General features: G+C 36.2%; 1 protein-coding gene across 2 annotated transcripts; it reads right to left on the reverse strand.

Moving 5' to 3' along the window:
* Nucleotides 1-248: 248 nt before the first annotated feature.
* LSH5 (LIGHT-DEPENDENT SHORT HYPOCOTYLS-like protein (DUF640)) lies at nt 249-5,221 on the reverse strand. 2 transcript variants are annotated; one of them, XM_088679335.1, is made up of 2 exons: nt 4,234-5,221; nt 249-880 (listed from the first exon to the last, which is right to left on the reverse strand). In XM_088679335.1, the coding sequence occupies exon 1, from the start codon at nt 4,906-4,908 to the stop codon at nt 4,234-4,236; it is 675 nt and encodes a 224-aa protein (XP_088535461.1). In that variant the 5' UTR covers nt 4,909-5,221; the 3' UTR covers nt 249-880. The 2 variants fall into 2 exon arrangements, with proteins under 2 accessions (XP_088535461.1, XP_068337702.2); XM_068481601.2 differs by lacking the exon at nt 249-880 and adding an exon at nt 3,354-3,654.
* Between the last annotated feature and the right edge of the window lie 16,136 nt (nt 5,222-21,357).

Raw genomic sequence — 21,357 nt, forward strand, 5'->3', positions numbered from 1 at the left:
CGACGGGCGGCAACTCCTTATTAACTTTTGTAAGGCTTCTTAATTTTTTGATTGATGACATTTTACAAATCCCTTACACCCCTCACGCGTATAGCACACACAAGCCAAATACATGAAGAATACTATTAATGCTCAAAATTTGTGAGTCAAACCCAGATGTAACTTAGTGGACTCAAAATCTATAAGTGAAACAATCAAAGGTCTCAAACCCTAGATTGGGCTTAAGATATGGACTGAAATGAAAAAGATACAAATATAAGTGGTTCACCCCTTACATCCACTGTGAAGTATCAAATTCTATTAATTGCAAGTAAAAATAGCGCTAGTAAAATACATATGTTTTTCTCTCAAACATAGTCGGACCCCTATTACTAGGACCTTTACCCCTTTATATAGGCCTTTAGCGAACCCCTATTCCTTGGGTTCCTCCCATCGAGCAGTTATTGCGCCTCTGTGTGTAGGTGAACTCACTGACACCTTTACACTACCAGTTCCACATTCAGCGGTGAAGTGATGGGTGTCTAATTAGATGCACAACTTTTGAGAGAAAGTAGACAATTTCTCTCGATCGGTTTTGATTACTCAACCAGATCTAGCCGAGCCACTTTCTGGACCCATTTTTTGTCCCAGCTTGGGTCTTTCGCTACTGACTTTTAGTTGTCAACTGTCAGAGCTACCCACGTACCATAAAGTTATCAGTTCACCCACATGCCAATATTTTATGTAACCTAATCGAGCTGAGCCTTTGACAGTCGGTTATAGTGCTCGACGAAATCCCTTTCTATCCCCATGCGCCTTTGGGGTCTTCCTTTCATCTTTGAGACTTGGTCTTCTCCTTTCCATGGGCCTTAGTCGGGCCTTCTCTTGGCCTACATTGTTCCTAGGGATCGGAAAAGAACTCTGTATTAACAAATACATATTGAATGACGCGGAGGGTGTATGATCGTTTAAGTTTTAAATGTAAGCTAATTTGTTTTGATTTCATAAAAAAGTTGAAATTCCACCCAACGATTCTACATTATAGAAAGAATGATCTTACTAAGCCCTTGTAAGATTTCTTAATCTTTTGGCGAGAGACATTTCTTCATTTCATCACCGGAACCCTTATGACATCAAAAGATATATCTCAAATAATCGTATTTATATATGGTATCGACATAAATACGTATACTATACGATACTGCCGAGTGCCTCAGTAGTGACGGACAAGACCATTCGGTGCAGCCTGCATGTGCTTAAAAAACATCACCCTCCCATGCCATGCCAAGCCAATTGCCCGCCCTCTCTGTCTCTGTCGGACCCTCACCTCTCTCTCTCTCTCTCTCTCTCTCTCTCTCTCTCTCTAAATAAAAAGACTGAGAAAGGACCATATGATGAATGATATGATGCCAATAGGTATACCGATAAAATAAGAAAAGAAATGCATCAGAAGCTTGCAAATGCCAATAGGGTTTTCTCTTTCTACAATCGAATTCTTGTGAACATTTCTCATTTTGCACTTAAATTCCGCTCAGAATTCTCTTCCCCACGTGCTTTAGCATATACATGGCATTCAAATACACTTCTCGATCGAAACAAAAAGAGATTTAGCAAGTTCTTTATTTACTTTTGCCCAAAACTAGATGTATCCTTCCATCTTTTTGACTCCTAGTTTATCTTACAATAGCGTTTCTACAATTTTAAATCCCGAAGCTATTTATCAGTTAAACCTAGGGCGAAACTAGAAAATTAGTTTACGATGGGCAAAACTAAGCAGTGACGGATGTAGGTTCTTGTGAAATCTCAAAAATAGTGTGCGCAACACCAATTTTTTTTATGGAGGCATTTTATCAAGTACTTTGCAAAGCAATACACATTGTGTGTGTTGAGCGTACATCCTTGTCATTTGCCTCATTTTAATTGTATCTTTAGGTCAATATTAAAGCAATAAATCACATGTACAGGGCTGGAGGTCAGATTTAGAAGACATTAAATGACAAAACTTTAAAAAAAATTCATAATTATTTCCCTTAGAACATAAATAGAATTTCCCCTGTTTCTTCTTCTTCTTCTTCTTCCCGAGCTGGCAGCTCTACAACTAAATTTTTGTTGTGTTATATCCTCCTCCTAGTGATTTTGAATGAATAGTGAATAATAAAGTTGATGGTGATGATGAGTTAATTTTTATTCAATATCGTATCGAGCTTCGGAAGACAACTACAATTTAAATGGGACCCTAATTCCTACTTAGACCATATTTTTCTCAACTACAAACTTAGGGTGGGGTGGGCGTGCCCCCTCTAGCCCTTAAGAAGATTCACCCCTGACCATGACACCGCTCAACGAATCGATGCTAACAAAAAGTACATAAAAATTTACTGTTGGGCGCTAAAGTTATATTTGGAACATGAAATGGCCCAATCCAATTCGTAACAAAAGTGGTTGCAAGGGAAAAGTAGTCCAATCTAAAACAAAATAATATTCTGTTCATATTAGTCGATCATATCACGTAAACCCTAAAGCCTTTACTTGTACTTATAATTAGTTACTGAAAATTGTAACTCCTCTAGAATTACTTGAACTACAATCTGTTTCACTGTGAGGAGTGAGTATATTACTTCTCTGTAAGAGTAGTCTTCTTTTCCCTTGTCAGAAATGGATCAAATTGCTTCCAACGTGTGAAGAGGGGAAGTAAAAGAGTGAGCAAAAGGGCAAACAGAAAGTGAAAAATAAAGAAGAGGGGACAATCGCAATTGCGATTCTTCAAAAAGCCAGAAAGTGAAAAGCACCTGCTGAGTGCATAAGGATCAATCTTGTTTATAAATAAGAAAAAATAAAGCAAGGGAAAAGAGAACCAAACAAAGTTTAAAAATAGTAGAAAATAATTTTAGCACCATCACAATTGGACAATAATGTAGCATCATGACCTTGCCATTGGATATGGATTATGGGGGGTCTAATTTTGAAATTCAGAAATGGCTTTTGTTTTTGAGTGATTGGTGGGTCTACTGCTATTATAACAAAATGTAAACCAATATAAAACTATATTGTACATATACATATATATAATATATAATTTGTACGAGATATAGTAAGATATATATATATATATATATATATTTAAATATATACATATAAAATAAAATGAGAAGCAAAAGTGTTTGGCTAGTGGTCGTTTTCATACCAAGGTGGAGGTTACTCCAAATAAAATAACAGCAGCAATCACAATGTATTGTTTATTTACCATTTTTTCCTTCTTATTGGTGCTTGTAAGTTTGTAGCCTGTATCATTTTGTTGTTTGCTTTCATCACAAAAAGAAATGTTGTTTTCATACGAGAGAGTTAAATACCAAAAAAAACCCTAAATATTAATCTTAAAAATCTGAAAGCAAAATCTTAGATTGAAGAGAGAGATATAAAGGGGAAGAAAACACCTGAAACTGAAAGTGCAAAAAATGAGTGAATCAGAAGCGCACGTGGCACGATAACACATAGAATCAGATATATACACAGACAGATATATATATAGAACGATTAATTGAGTTTGAATCCCAGAGGATCAACGCAAAGAAGCCGGGACTACTAGTACCAGATATGCATTTGCCCTATTGCCAGTAACCTGGTTTCCCTGTAACGTGCGAAAATTCGACTGTACTCCGGTGTTATGGCAGGCACCTAAGCAACAGTTCAACGACCAAAAATCATATACAATACACCGTTACATAAAATTCCATGACTTGTGACCTTCACAGTAGTACTTGTTTTTTAATCAAAGCAAACATAAATATCCACAAGAATATGAAAACCCAAATAAATAATCTTGTTAAACATTGGACTAGTTAATTGTTTATCACTATGATCATTTGCAAAACAGCAATGATCATAAAATCCAAGTCTCAATAATAGTTGAGATTGTTTTTGCAATAGTTTGCATATTCTTTATAACTATGTTTATGATTTAACAAAACAAAATTAAAATGAGGACGACTATGAGCATGCAGACTCTCACTTTGTGCTATGGGACAACACTTTCTGCAGATGATGACGAAGATCAATAGATACGCTTGGGAATTAACTAGTAAGAGATGGAAATTCCTAAATATTTTGTTCATGGGGTTGGTCGATCCAATTATAAGAGAATCGCCTGATATACATGGTTCATAATCACAATTAAAACGAGAGAAGATATAAATATAGAAGGATTAAAAAAAAATTGAGAACAAAAGAGAGATGGAAATTAGTGACGAGAGAAACCTATACTGCAGTACTAGTAGCAGCAGCAGCAGCGGTGTTACTTGAACCGCCACCATCAACACCGCCACCGCCATCACCATCACCACCGACGCCTTGAGTGGACGCCACCGACACATTCCCTACAACCGCAGTGGCAGTGACGGTCGACCGTTTCCGTTTCTTTTTCTCGTAGGGAATTCCTCTGGCCTTAGCCTGTCCCTCCCTCACCTCCCTCAAATAAATCCGCACCGCTCGAGCACCGAAGGGATTTGACTCGGGCCGTCCCCCGTTCTCCTCGTACGCGGCCCTCAACCGTCCGATGAGCGCGTCTAGGCTGCCCCACGCCTGCTTGAGCGGGCAGGCGCACGGGGCGGGAGGGTTGGGGTGTCCAAAGTAGGGGCAGCCGGTGGCGTGGACTTTGGTCTTCCCGAACTGGTCGAGGTACTTGAGGAACTCGATGACGTGGGCCCCACTGCAGCGGGCCAGCGTGAGCGGAGGCTTGTGGTTCTTGAGGTACTGCAGGAAGGTATTCCAGTCCCGCCGCTTCTGTGACTCGTAGCGACTTGGCGGGGCCGGAGATGCTGACGAGGGCTCAGCGGTAGCCGCCGGGGCTGCCGACCTTGACGCAGACGACGGACCCTCGCCGCTGCTGACGTTCGGGTCGGGCAGTCCGGCTCCACCTGAAGCAGAATCCATGTGTAATAAAATTACTCTCTCTTTGTCTAATTCTTTTGGCTCTTCTGCTAAATACTTTTCAACTGGGTGTTTTATATATACAGGTTTTTTGGTTTTTTCTTCTTCTTCTTCTCTTTCTCTAGTTTCTAAGCTGAAACTTTGAATTGTGGATTGTTTCTGTCCCTCTCTCTCTGCCCTCCGCCATGTGAGGGTTGAATATCTGGGGTGATCAGGTTCAGAGAATGGTGGTGTTAGTATACTGCGAAACTCTTTTCACGGGAATTTCCTTGGTTTTTTTTTTTTTTTTTTGGGGGGGGGGGGGGGGGGGGGGGGTTGTTTGGGTGAGTGAGAAAAGGAAGAGGGTTTTAGAAGGGGGGGGGGGAGAGAGAGAGAGGGAGAGGAGCGTTTGGTGATGGGACGTAAAAAGTATGGATGGATGGATGAACGAGTATATGACTGAGACTCACCTACGAAAATGTGAGAGCGAGAGAGAGAGAGAGAGAGAGAACAAGAGAGAAGGGAGGAAATGGGGTGTGTGTGTATGGATTGGTGGTAGTAATCACATGGGGTGGCCCCTTTGGAAGTGATATGTTTACTATTCCTTCCTCCTGCCTTCTGCTGGCCGCTCCACTCTTCCCCTTATATAATCTTTTCTGTCTGCACCAACCCAATACCCATTTTCCATTTATACGCACGCATCAGGCGCTTGTAAACACAAACACCTATTTTGTTTCTATTTTTTTTAGTAATATTAGAGAAATTAAATTTACAAATTAAGTGATGTGTCATTAAACGATATGCGGCTGAAACTCATACAAACAAACCCTTGGTTTTTCTTTAAATAACCCACCCACAATAATCGATTAAGCCAACAAAACATTCCTAATCCTTTCAGATCTGTCCAAGCCCCACCTAGTTCCTTGTCACCATACAAAATTTTAATGATATCGCTCCGTGTTTTACGTACATTGAAAAATCTCTTATAGTTGAAAATGTCAAAGAAAAACTTATACAAAATATATAAATGGCAACTTCATGAATATAACATTTTCTCATGATTATGCTTAGGGGTAAAAGGCCAATGTAATGTAGTAAAGCTCATAAAATACTAGGGGTGTAACTTTGGTTGGGCCAATCTGAAACCGCCCGAACCCAACCTGACTTTAAACCCGAACAAGCGGGGTTTTTTTTTTTAGTTATAACCCATCCGAACCCAACCCGATTTCAACCCGTTCATTGATTGGATTGGGTTGGGTTGATCATTTGCTCGCCCGAATCAACCCGAACCCGTTCATTGAAGTGCCTGAGTGATGTTGGACTTATTCTTGACGTGTGAATACTATATCCATGATGCCTTTTCTCTTTGTCAATGTTCCTTGCTAGTTATTTATAGTTCAAATTTTATTGGTGATATCATGTATGGAATTGTAGCGTTGATATTTCCGGTGAACGCACAATGAAGGATTTTTATAGTGGTGTAAGCTTGCAGGGGGTGTGTGACATCCCACATCGCCCAGGAGCTCACTGGCTTCGGGTTCCGTAGGAACTCCGAAGTTAAGCGAGAAGGGGGCTAGAGTAATCCCATGATGGGTGACCCACTGGGAAGTTGCTCGTGAGTTCCCAAAAACAAAACCGTGAGGGAATGGTAAGCCCAAAGCGGACAATATCGTGCTACGGTGATGGAGCGGGCCCGGGAAGTGATCCGCCCCGGGCCAGGATGTGACAGGGTGCAAGAAAATCTGCCACGATTCTGTACTAGTCACCTCGATCCTACTTCGGTAAAGCAATTTTTTTTTTTCCTCTTGCAGTTTTGGATTTGAAGATAGGTGGTAACTTTAAGTAAATTTTACACTATTTCTTACTTTGCAGTGCTACACCTAAATTTTTTTTTTTTTTAGAATTTTTATAATGAAATAAAACTTTGTACAATTCCATTTATAGGTGTAGCTAATATTGTTGAAGCTTTTGGCACTGGGGTCTCATGCTCTACATAGACTTGATTCTAGCTTTGGACAATGAAGTGTTCCTCTCCTTCTTTTATTTTTCTTTTCTTTTGGTACTAGCTTTGGTATTTCTTGTATTTTAATTCAAACTTTGCATGGTTGAAACATTCATATTTGGTTTAACTTTATAACGGATACAATTTGCGGAATTGAATTTTAATTTTGAAAAATTGGGCAACCTGAACCCGCCTATGTCCAACCCGAACCTGATTAAAACCCAACCCAAGCCCGAATTGTAAAAGTTGGGTTAGGATTAGGTTGACCTTCCAACCCGTCCAACCTGTCTGAGTTGCACCCCTATAAAATACTAATGCTAGAGTATGAAAACATAAATAAATATATATTATTGCGTGTCTGCAACATCAAATGTTGGTGCGTGGGATAAGCGTTGGCTTGAAGTGGATGGCAATGAATTGGGTCCCGGTAAGGTCAAACATCTTCAGGCCATATAAGGACAGGAAGGGAAAAAACAAAAACCCACTTAAGGAGCTTATACGACTGCCCATGAAAGTGCTTAATCTTTGGTTCACTCAGGAGTGTACGTATAATCCATGCAGCTGCTTTCAAACATTCATATATATCCGGCGTTTAAAATTTGATATTGGTGGAAATATTGATATACAAATTTATAGAAATATTGATAGATATATGTTGTCTTCGACAGAAATTATGAAAATTTGCAATGGAGTATGTATATCATCTCATTCAGATTTAGTCAATATTTGAGAAAATTTTCTCAAAATTTGTGTAATGAAGTGGTAAGTTTTGTAGACCAAGATTAATCAATCACAGAATGTAGAAATCAGAGAGAAGATGAACTACAGAGAGAGAGAGAGAGAGAGAGAGAGAGAGAGAGAGAGATTTCTTAGAGAAGAAAGAAAGGTAGTGTATTTCATTTCGACCAACTGCCACACCTTTAGAACCTTAGTATATGTCCTACTTATAACAGCTTACAAGTTAAACTATAATTATTACAACAGTTTATAATTGCCCATGTAATCTAATGACACTTGTCAATATCACAGCCATAGATATTATATTCCTAACAAATATCATTGATATCATTAATTCTCCTATCTCTCGCCGATATAGGGTTAAATTTGTGTTTCACCCCCTCTTTCTACATCAATTATTGATTTTTCGGATATTTCAACGGAAATATCAACAATTTCATGAATATTTTAAACATTGTATATATCTTGAATTATAATGTTAAAAGCAAATTGAAAGTAGGTAGTAAAAATCATTAAGAGCATGTTTGAGATTGTTCTAAAAAGGTTAAAATTATTTTTTACAACAAATATTTTTTACTGCATATATTTGAGTACAAAAGAAAAGGTTTAAAATTGATTTAGGATCAGAAAGAATTTGAAAGTGTTTCGTGTTTCTAATAAAACACTTCTATCAAAGCACTTAAAGAGCACTTAAGAGTATGAATGTTCTATAGAGAAGTAATTTCAATCCAGCTCTAACTTTATCTTGTAATTTTTAGAAAAAGTTAGTCAACAATAGAATGACAATTTTGAACATTGAATGGAGTACTATTGTGTTAATGTTGATTATACTTGAGATGAACATAGTAAAAATGAGAAGACATTCTAGATGATAAAATTTTTTTGAGCTTACTTTAAATGTGACTTCAACTTGGTTTTCATGTTGTAAAGCCTTGCAACTTTGCCTAGCTTGTTGCAATGGTCCATTAGAACTGTAGGTTACGAATTCTCACGCGCCCTAACAATATTTTATTAATAATGGGTTTGCAGAAAGTTAATGATAAATTAGGTTTTCATTCCTCATTTTTTTTTTTTCATTAATTTGAAAATTTATTGTCACTTAGTACTATGGTCTAGTGATATTCTTCTTCACTTGTAAGTGAGAAGTCTTAAGTTCTATTCTCGCTAAAAGAGGAATTTGAACCATATTATTGCTAGCTCATAATGAAGCTTAACCCATTATCTCACTACCTAGTGTAGATAATATCATTTGTTTAAAACAAAAAATTGAAAATTTATTTCTCTTTCATCTTTGATCAAGGTCCTTGGACTTTTGTTCACATCATTGTTTTAATATTAAATTATTTACATGTCAGCATATATCAATTTTAAAATTGAAAAAGTTATTAATCATTTTAGTATTTTTCAAACTATTTAAGCAAAGAAAGTTTTGGTCTAACAATTAGATATAACAGGGACCATAATCAAAATGATCCGAAAGTTAATTGCTGAGTCATGATCGATAGCATGAAGGAATGATAAATACTAGGATGAATGTAAGAAGAAAATAACCACCTTAAAAATTATTTAGCAGCCGTTACCAACTAGTTTTTATTCTTTGGGAGTATCTTCTATTTTCATTCAACATACTTACCGTTTCATGATATTTATAGTACTAGTATTCTCTAATCAGAAGATATTTTGTAATGTAATCACATTCATACATTACATCCTCTACCTTTAAAAGGTACCGTAAAATTTTTCTTTAGAAACCAATAATTAATTAATTAATTAAGGTTCAATGTCAATTAAGGTCGCCACTTAGTATTACAATTTAGTGATATTATTTTTCACTTGTGAGTGGGAGGTCTTAGGTTCGATATTCTTGCCAAATGCGAATTTGAACTACATTATTGTAGCTCAATGTGAGGCTAAGCTCGCTCTCTCTCCCTTAGTGTAAATAATATTGTTTGTTAAAAAAAAAAATGCCAATCAAGGTCATCTAATTCACATATCATATTCCAACAATTTCTTTTATCTTTCATGTTTTTCATGGCTATATTGTGTTGTAGTGGTCCTTAATTTTGTGATAATACATCAAGAAATAGGAGTGTGCAAATGCGTCTATTATATATGGAGTAGAATTCTCTTCTCTCTTATTATTCTTCCCTCCGGTCCCCTCCTCTCTCTCTTCCCTCTTTTACTCTCTCACTCTACAATGAAGGCAACAAAAAATATTAACGTCGTGTAATTGTGAGAGTTCAAATAGGAGAAGACAAGATGGAAGAAAAAAAATGAGAGAGGAAAGAATCCGAATACATTATAATTTATATACACACCCTGGTAAATTGACGTATATATTCTGAAATGACTCGATTGATAAGTTTTCATCTCCAATCCAATTCTCTATCTCTCTGAGGTCTGTGCCCATCCAAATATAGTAACAAAGTGACAATCAAATGAGCTCCTCTAATTTGATCTGTATTTGTTCGGGAGAAAGTTGTATTCGTGGGTTGTAGGAATCGTGTCGAACACTCCCTCGTACAATGAACATGATGGACTTCTCATATGGACAAAAATCCTGACCAGCTGCGTTTCTTGTAATGAAAAATTGTCCATTTCATGTATTAATATTTTTGTTCTATAAAGAAATTATATTTTCTTTGTTTGTATTTCAGTTTAATTTATTTGTTTTTCGAATTTGTTAGGGTAAAGAATTATCGAATAAAACATTCATTGCAGCTGACCAATTGCTGATCATACATGCGTCTCAAAGTATCTCAAGGGTTCATAAAAAACCATTATTTTATGATGATAATTAAGCTCTGTTCGGAAAATGCTTGTGTTCCTTTCATGGGGAACCTACTTGTCTCCCACCTGTGAACTGAGCAGGAGTTCATAGTCAGAGTTTATAGAGAGAGAAGTCGAGAGAGAAATGTAGAGTGAGAGAGAGATATTTCTTATTACTTTTCTTAATGAATACAGTATTACACTTAGAGAGTATTTATACAAGAACCTTCTTACACTTGCATATTCTTGATAACTATAACTAACTCTCTTCATCTGATTACAAGTGTCACAATCCTATTTGTACATTTATCTCTATCATCTCCCCTCAAACTCATGATTGGGAGAAATACCAAGCATGAGATTGCTACAGTGAGTGCGAAAGAGTGGTGCACTGAGACCTTTGGTGAGGATGTTTGCAAACTGTTCACGAGAAGATACAAACTGCATAAGCAACTGCTTTTTAGCAACCCTTTCACGAACAAAATGAACATCAACTTCAATATGCTTGGTCTTTTGATGTTGAACCGGATTAAATGAAAGAGCAATTGCAGACAAGTTATCACAGAAAAGCACAGGAGCACAAGACATTGGAATTTTCAAGAATGTAAGAAGTTGTTGAATCCAATCAAGTTCAGCGGCAGTGGATGACATGGCTCGATATTCTGCTTCGGTGGACGATCGAGAGACCGTTTGTTGTTTCTTAGAGGACCAGGATATTGGATTTGAGCCCAAGAAAACAGCTAACCCGATGGTAGATCTTCTGTCATTAGGATCGCCAGCCCAGTCAGCATCACTAAAGGCCTTTAAACCAACTTCACCAGCAACATACGTAATACCATAAGACAATGTGCCTTTCAAATAACGCAAAATGCGTTTGACAGCAGTGTAGTGAGAGACCATAGGTTGTTGCATAAACTGGGACACTTGATGGACGGAGAATGCAATGTCTGGGCGAGTAAAAGTGAGGTACTGCAAAGCACCAACTATACTTCTGTATGTACCTGGTTCTAAAAACGGAACCCCATCATTCTTCAACAATCGATTATAGGGCAAACAGGGAGTATCACAAGGTTTACAATCACTCATTTCTGTCTTGTGCAACAGGTCTTGAATGTACTTGGTTTGTGACAAAAACAACCCAGTAACTGTGCAAGATATTTGAATCCCCAAAAAATAATGAAGTGTCCCCAAATCCTTAATATCAAATTCAGTGGTAAGAGACTGAATGACATGTTGTATAGCAGCTGTAGCATTCCCAGTTAAGATTATGTCATCCACATAAACAAGTAAGATCACGATCTCAGAACCAACATGCTTCACAAATAGAGATGAATCAGAATATGTTGTGTGGAACCCCAAAGAAGGAAGGAAAGTTGTGAATCTCTCATTCCAGGCCCGTGGGGCTTGCTTTAAGCCGTACAAAGATTTATGTAACTTGCAAACGAAATGAGGATGCACAGGGTCTGTAAATCCAGGTGGTTGTGCCATGTAAACTTCTTCCTGCAGAATTCCATGCAAAAATGCATTTTTCACATCAAGTTGCCTTAAAGGCCAATGAAATTAAGCAACTAAGGCCAAGACTAGTCTCACTGTGGTAGGCTTAACCACGGGACTGAAAGTCTCTCCATAATCCAATCATTCCTCTTGACTGAATCCCTTTGCAACTAACCGAGCTTTGTGTCGTGCAATAGACCCATCATAATTCTTCTTGATTTTAAAGATCCATTTACAACCTACTAAGTTTTTCTGAGATGGAAGTGAGACGAGAGACCAAGTACCTTGAAAATGAAAGGCATCAATCTCTTCCTTCATAACAGTCAACCACACAGAAGATTTCATAGCAGACTTATAGGTAACCGGTTCAATGAGGGACATATCAACTTCTCCAGATGTCTCCAAAGCACTTAAGAAAGCCTTGTGTTTGATTATACCACTCTTACTTTTGGTCTGCATAGGATGCATATTCAAGGGTGCAATAGGTAACACCACTTGTAAACTCGCTGGACTAAACTCAGGATCCACAAGGAGTTGAAAAGTATCACTGGTTGTAGCAGTAATGGATGGAGAATGAACAACTGGACTGGAGACAGAAACACTAGACTCGGGGTTTTGAATAACATGTGGAGAAATTGAGGAAGGAGCCTGAGGGATAGGCAACACCAAAATATTCTGATTATTAGACACCGGTGTGAGAGATGAAGACTGAAAAGATATATGTGAAGAACTGGAATGTTTTGACAGTTGAAGAAGACTGATATAAGGAAACTCAGTCTCATCAAAGACAACATGACGGGAGACAAAAAATCTCTCTTTTAACACTTCATAACAAATATACCCCTTATATTTGGAAGCATACCCCAGAAAAACACATTTGGTTGTCTTAGCTTGAAGGTTGGATGTGTTGTAGGGTTGAAGTAAAGGATAACAAGAACAACCAAATACTCTTAGATGAGTAATGACAGGAGTATGGCCGTATAATGCTTGAAACGAAGATTGATTTTGTAAGACTGGTGTTGGCATCCTATTAATTAAGTAAATGGTTGTTTGACAAACAAAGGTCCAGAATTGAGAATGAAGGTTAGCATATTGTAACAATGTGACAGTAGTTTCAATGATATGTCTATGTTTCCTCTCAGCTAACCCATTCTGTTCAGGTGTATAGGGACAAGATTTATGATGTACAATACCTTTAGATTGCATAAAGGTTTAGACCTTAGTACTAATGTACTCACCCTCCCCCCCCCCCCCCCCCCCCCCAAAAAAAAAATCAGTTTGAAGTATTTTCACAGAAGATGAGAACTGAGTGGAGACAAATTCACAGAATGTAACAAACACATCATTGAAATCAGATTTTTTGTATATGGGAAACAACCAACAAAACCGAGTGCACTCATCAATGAGAGTAACATAGTATTTATAACCATCAATGGAATTACATGGTGCAGGACCCTAAAGGTCACTGTGAACAATTTCAAATGGTATGACAGACTTAACATGAGTAGAAGGAAAAGGTAACTTTGTAAATTTGCCCTTGAGACAGCTTTGACAGACAGTGGAAACAACATCTTTATTACATGGAATATTGGCTTGTTTAAGTAGAATGGAAACTATATTATTGGATGGATGTTGTCCTAACCGAGTATGCCACAAGTTGGAACTAACAAGCTGTCTAAGATAAGCAACGGTGGAAGATTTAGAAGGTGGACAGAGAAATGAACTGGTAGAGAGTGAGTGTATATGATATAGTCCATTACTGCAAGGGCCCTTGTACATGATTCTCCTTGTGACCTTGTCCTGAATCCAGAAGTAAAAGGCATCAAAGATTAGCCAGCAATTGTTATCCAAACAGATCTTATGAATTGACAATAAATTCTGTGTCAATTTAGGGACATAAAGAATCGAATTTAATTTGATAGGATTGTGAGAAGTAGTAACTATAGATTTGCCAATGTGAGAAACTCTCAAACCTTCACCATTGGCAGTTTGAACAACTTCATTGCTGGGATATGGAGAAGCTATGGACAGATTATTAAGATCAGTGGTCATATGAGTAGTAGCTCTGGAATCTGTCAACCATACTTGTGGTGACTGGGAGGTAGATGCTACAGACCCCATGTGTGAATGCTGAGATGTTGGAGAAAAGACAATATTCATTGCCTGTAATGAAGAAGGTTGAGAGCCATTCAACACATGATGAGCATTGTATGAGTAACCCTGCAGAGGAGCACCTGCCCGTTGAGAAAACTGAGGTCCCATATAAGAAGACCCTTTTTCATTGTAAAAACAATACCAAGTTGTATGATTGAACTTGCCACAAATTTGACATTGTTGTCGATCAGACGACTTATTGTAACAATAAGGTGCAGTGTGGTCTTCAGCATTACACAATTGACACGTTTGCAAAGGGGGTGCTAAAGGATTCCCAAATTGACTAGGAAAGGAACCAAGGACACCAGGAGTAAGTGTAGGCAAGACATGGGTTTGTGTATGATACACTGGCCGAGGAGTGTAGTATCTCTGTCCTCTATTGAACTTACCTTTACCTTTGTTCTTGTTGGCATAGGGCTTGAAGCCTCCAGATGCACCATATTGCTGACCCCCAATATGACTAAATGAATGACCACCACCAGAGCCTTTGTTCATAGCAGATGAATTAATGACAACCGTCGCAGAAAGAAAAGGAACATTAGAATGACTGTCTACAATGGCTTATTCAGCAAGGAGTTGAGACCAGAATTCTTTAATGGTCATAACATTTTCTCTGCCTCTAACAACCGTTCTAAACGTATTATATTCCAGAGGTAAACCATTGAGAGCCAGAATAATAATATCTTCGTCAGCAAGAAACACACCAGCAGTAGACAAATAATCCTTAGCTTCTTTGATTTTCTGCAAATATTGAGTTACAGAGTCTGACCCCTTCTTAATTGTGTGAAGATTGGACTTCATCTGAAAAATGCTGGTCTTAGAAACAGTAGAGAATTGTTCCTTAAGTCTATTCCACAAGTCCCGAGAACTAGAACTACCAATAGCACAAGACATGGCAACGGGAGACAATGTGGCAGTGACAAGCTGCATAAGTGCATGATCATGTAATTTCCAAACAGTATATTCATCTGTTTCTGCACTAGTGTCACCAGAACAAGATGCAAATCGAGCAGGACAGGGTGTTAATCCGTCAACAAACCCCATAATGCCATTACTTTCTAGCAATAATTGCATTTGAAAGTGCCAATTGAGATAATTCGAATCATCAAGCTTAACATTGACAGATGTGGGAAGTGTCGAAATAAGAGTAGTAATAGGCGACTGGAGAATTTGTAATTGAGATGCAGTAACCATATTGGCAGAATTAAGATGGAAATTCAAGAGAGGAAATATCACAAACACCTGGTGTGCACAAGCTTGTAGCACAGAAACAAGAAGATCAAGAAATCCCGAAACCCTAAAAACAAATCACAGAAGAAGAAACAGAATACCAGAATCCATCAAAGAACACATCAATGATCTGCCGTCGAGGAATAGAAAGAATCACAGGTGAGAAGAGGAGCGGAAGCAGCCAAAGAATCGAAGAAAAACAGCTGAAGCAACCATGGCAATTGATACCATGTGAACTGAGCAGGAGTTCATAGTCAGAGTTTATAGAGAGAGAAGTCGAGAGAGAAATGTAGAGTGAGAGAAAGATATTTCTGATTACTTTTCTTAATGAATACAGTATTACACTTAGAGAGTATTTATACCAGAACCTTCTTACATTTGCATATTCTTGATAACTATAACTAACTCTCTTCATCTGATTACAAGTGTCACAATCCTATTTGTACATTTATCTCTATCACCATCGAATATCCACCATTCGAACATCGTAATTGGAACCTCTTATTCTTTTTATCAGCATCTAAAGATCATATAAAAATTATTCAATTTAGAGATCTTTTAGCCATTCATAGGCATAAAACAAATGGACTTACGGTTCATGATGAGGATGCTACTTGTTACCAAAATCGTTGATTAGTTTGATACGTATGGATGACTAAACGATCTTCAAATTGAATAATTTTTTGCAGATATAATCTTTAGATGAAGATAAAAAGAATGAGCAATTCTGATTATGATGTTCGAACAATAAAAATTTGTTAATCGTAACGGAGGAACAAGTAGGTTCCGCCAACTGAGGATATGCAAACATTCTAAAAAGGAAGACACATGCAATTCATTCAATGTGTCAAGCGAAATGCATCATGTTTTCTTGCTTTTCCTTCTGATATATAAATTGTCCTTGTAAGATTGAAACTCAAGTATTTTTCTCCTTAAGTGGAGATTGAACGCCACTAAAATAAACTATTATAACATCCTGGTTAACCAAAATTATCATTAACATCATGATCATTAGCACGCATGACTCTTATTCACTATTAGCGACTCTTATTCGTTTTAATCCATAGATAAATAACCAGAGACTGAATCTTTCTCAGTTTCTTCTATTGTTCTAGAAGTTAACTTAGTTATATGTAGTTGTTGTATACCAAAACGATTTCGATTTGTGGCTATATTCGTAATTACAACTTCGATTATTTTGGTTGTATAGGCTTACATATAGATCATGCTAGATATTAGTGATGTGAAATTTGTCCGCCTTTTGTTTGGTCTTTTCAAGTTGTTGCTTTTATAATTTTATTGAGATTTATACACTGTTTTTTTTTATGTGTTATTAAAGATTGTATTTTCATTTTCATAAACAAAAAAAAAAACTTATATAATAATGAAATAGTCAGTCCTATACGAGCAAAATTGCAGACCTTAAAGCCTTCTTTGGCTATAAAGGTTGGGTCTGATTTATGTTAAGGTGGAAGGCACATATCTTCATTAACATCAATAACAGCAAAGTACAACTGCCGTAGAGAATCTAAGTCCATCATTCAAGATCTCATCTACATTTGGAGCAAGTTCTCACAAATATTGCTCATACATATCTTTTGAGAAGCCAACATAATAACTAATGCACTAAACTTCGGTACCATCATAATTGTACACATTTTTCTAGTCTGGTTACAAGTTACACGTACTATCACTATATGTCTCTAAAAATTTGTAGAGGAACCTCGTTGTAATTGATGCTTGTTAAAAAAAATGAAATATCTTGTGATGCCTCGCTAAAAGATTGAGAACGAAATATGTAACGATTCCAGGTGAATGGTAAACAGCTACATATTCTTTGAATAAGAGCAGGACTTACATTTCAAACGCTAGACTCTCGGACAAAAGAAATTATATCAAAATAAAAAGGAGCAATAAAGAAACGGAAAAGAATGGTAGAATAAGATCTGCAAAATCTGATCTTAATATGATACTTGTGCATTTTGGGTTTAATCCGTGAATTGGATGGATCACAGATGAAGAAAAGGGTCCGAAGGATCATATGCAGGGCATCGATTAATCTATTTATGAGACCAAATTTGACTTAAGATTCTTAAATGTGATTACAAGTTGAGATAATTGTGATTATATATCATAATCTGTTGATGGTGCGGCATCATATTTATGGATGATCCCCCCGTGATGCATTTTCTAGAATCCTATATAAGAATTACTAGACACAATTTGATGTTCACTTTAATTTATTTGTTCACAGGTCCTTTTGAGTATCTTTTAATTTTTAAAGAAAACAGATGGACTTCAAAAAAAATTTAAAAAAAATCACAAGACGATTCTACAGTGCAAATATATATGTAGTTATATAGTGTATGGCCGTGCTGAGTCCTGACCTCATGTCTACAAAATTTAATTCTTATGAAACAAAATTCTGACCAGTTGGTGTGAGTAGTAATTTATCAGCACATGCGCTATCGATATCGTATTTTGGAGTGATTTTTTGTGTGTAATGACTCAGAAATGTATGGCATGGAAAACTCTATGTCTTTTTTCTTTTTCTTTTATGGTTTTGTTATAAATCAATAGAAAACTCCTTTTATCATACACATGTTGGAATGTTGGATAGTGCTACTTTGCCACCCTTACAGTGATCTAGTTCTAGGTCAGAATTTTAAACAGAAGAAAACTCCTTTGATTACTATTTATAGATACTGTAACGTCTTGTCTAGTCGTTGGACGTCGTTAGGATTGGATTGAAACAAATATCTCATTATATTCAAGGTATAGGCTTTAAATAAAACTTACCATTTGAAACCCTAATTTCTCTTTTACCTTCAAATTGAAACATCACTTTTTCATTTTTTCTTCCAAACTTGCATCTAACGAGTTATTCGTTCCAATCTAATTTAAAGTCATTAATCGAGGCCTAAGGGTTTTCATTCTTATATATCCTCATCCGTTTAATAAAAAAGCTTATAAATGATCTAGGGGTTAAACCCGTTCAAATAGTCTATTCTGGTAGAACATATTTTACAACATACTGAACGTCGTTAACTTCTGAAAATTTTCAAAACAACGTTAGTTTTGCAACTTAATTTTGAAAAAAATAAATAAATGCTATTATGTATATTTTTCCCTAAAAATTTACATGCAATACATGCACGGCTCTTCTCTTAATTATGAAGCAACAGACACACGTCCCTGTTGGAACCCTAACGTGACGAAGAGAATAACACATCTGGGTTGCCTGCCTGATTGGCCAGTGATTTCAAATGGGGGACCAGTCGTGTCATTTGGCTTTCAGCAGTGGGATTCCATATGTTAGAAGAAATCTAACAAAAGCAAGAGCAATAATAGCAGATATGGTTTAGGAAAAAAAAAAAAAAAAAAAAAAAAAAAAAAAAAAAAAACCAAAACAAAACAAAACAAAAGAACTTTGTATGAAGGTGGGAATTTGGGAAATGAAAATGATAGAAATTTACTTGGGCTCACAATTGGTATGAAAATTTCGGAGTGATAAATTACTGGTGAAATCAAACTTTGTAGTTATAGTTTATTTGGTATTGCAAGCTGTTGACAATAATCCTTCTTCTTGTTCAGTTAATTTTATTCGTGAAATCAACTTGTAATGTCCCAGTTTAAATTTATTATTGAGTAGATTTGTTTGGACTCAAGCTTTTAGCCATGTTTTCAACCAAAAAAAAGAAAGAGAGGAGTTCCGTGTGAAAAATGATTAATTTGGTAAGGTTTTTGGTGTTGTATAAAAACTCTTGTGATCAAAGTTTGGCCCTCAGAAAGATAATCAGGGATTTTTCCCCATCAAAACAGATTCGGGGTTTTTAAAGATGAGAGCCTTTATTATGGGTTGAGAAAATGTTGTATTTGATCAAGAGCTCTCAATCATACTCAAGACTTATCCAAATTGACTCAACATGAGTACTCTTCTTTCCCATTCTTTCTAGGGTGAGCTCCTAAAATTAATTAGAGATGGCTATAAAATCAAAACTATTAGGAAAAGAATAGTAGTTTTTCATGTACTCAAGCTCAGCTTCATTTACGTCTTAGTTGATTCTGATTCGACAATAAAGTATATTAATTCTTCTCTAACAACTGAATACCAAATTTATAAACTTTCATATTTTCACCGTTTCTACTTTATGATATAATCGGCTATGTAGTCTCCGTTTTTTTTCATACACATAATTTCAAATAGTGGAAGAACGACAATCGAACTCTTGAACATAGAATTAATTTAGAACAATGTTAGGCACACACAAGTACACATATCATCGGGTATTTTAGGAAAAATGCATTTCATTTAACATAAGGCATTTCCACATTATCAATTTAAGCAACATAGATGCATGCCACCTCCTAGTGAGAGGTACTTATCCTAAGGTGACTAGCTTGCAAGTTACAACTTAGGAACATAAAAAAAAAATCAAAATTCAAAAAAGAAAAGAAAAGAGGAACTAAATTGATCATGAGATTAATAATTAATTCACAAAGAGTAGCGTAGGAGAAGAAGATGGTTGTTATAACTTAAATCGTGTGGTCTATGCAAATCCCTTAACGGAGATTGTTTAAAGACAAACTCATTCATATTTTATCATGAAATACGTTTTTTACTTTAGATTTTGGCAAAAGTAAATGGTTTCTTCTCTTTTTTTTTTGGTAAAAAAAAAAAAAAAAAGACCAAATGATATCAAGCTTGAAATTAAGGGAAAATAATAGAGAAAACATGAAGAGTTTATGGCCCTATTAATTAATCTAAACTTGTTGTCCTCTTAAGCATTTGATCAATTATAATTTTACTGTCAAAACATGTATAGAGTTAAAAAGTTAATACATGTAATTTTTCTTCCATTAGAAAAATTGAGCTATGAAGCTATTAAGCTATCCATCCCATGAAGTCAAGATTGAGACTAGTCGATCAGGTAAGAAATAATAGAACAGGGAAGAGGATAAAATTCACGGACTGAAGGGTCATAATTATCAACGATTTAATTACATACAAGTTTAGTAGATGAATTATTATGTTATATATGCTGAATTGAAGAGATTTTAATTTTAGATTTTAAATAAACTTGTAAGGAAAACTATGAAATTATCAAATTTCTAATGCATCTGGGCTCGCAGACATGATACAAGTAAAACAAAAATATGTGTGTGTATATGGCATTGGTGGTGCATGATCTTTATCGAAAGCATTGGACATAGATCTGGACTGTCCAGAGCCTAATGACTAAGTAATTTGGACCATTTAAATTGAATTTGACGATTTCCCTCACTTCATTCCGTTGGCCCACCTCACATAAACCGAGGACTACAATTCTCTTTCACACAAACTAAGAACTCGAATTTGCTGATCGTTAGATTTCGAACACTAAAGTTCGTAGAGGATTCAAATTCGAAAGCATTGTTCAATGTTCATATAGGCATCTTATTATATACGTATAGTATACACATCTTTCTTTTATTTATGGAATCGGATCCCCTCCGGACCCAAATAAACTAAGCCTGCTGAGCAAAGGATCTGGGCTGTTGAAATTTGATCCAACGGCTACAATTATTATAATTTTAGAAGGCCCCTTATTTGTAGCTATTAAATCAAATTTCAACGCCCTGAATCCCTTGCTCATCAAGCTCAGTTTTATTGGATCTGGAGGGAATCCGGTTCCTTTATTTATTACCTCCCACCCACCTTTCATGCCGTGTGTTCTCATTCTTACGTTATGCAGGTCTATTTTCTTGTGATGTTGACTTAAAAGCCATGAAAGCGATTCTATGACTACTTGCATAAACCCTAAGGAAAACAAGAAAAAAAAAAAGGAAAGTTTTAACGAAAAGTCCGCGGTACTGTTCATTTTAATGAAAAATCACATTTTTACATTAAAAGGTCAAACCTGGTACTATTCATTTTACCCTTTATTTTGTCCTTATCGTTAAAACTCAAAATTTTCAAACCCCTTTCATTTGTTTTCTTAAAAAATTATAAAAAAAAAAAAAAAAAGAAGAAAAGAATTGGGACAGAAAATACTAATTTAGAAAAAAACATTTTGATAATTATAAGTTTTACACAAAACATTTTA

This window comes from Pyrus communis, chromosome 11, assembly GCF_041283825.1.
Source record: "Pyrus communis isolate YQ-2024b chromosome 11, ASM4128382v1, whole genome shotgun sequence".
NCBI lineage: Eukaryota > Viridiplantae > Streptophyta > Magnoliopsida > Rosales > Rosaceae > Pyrus > Pyrus communis.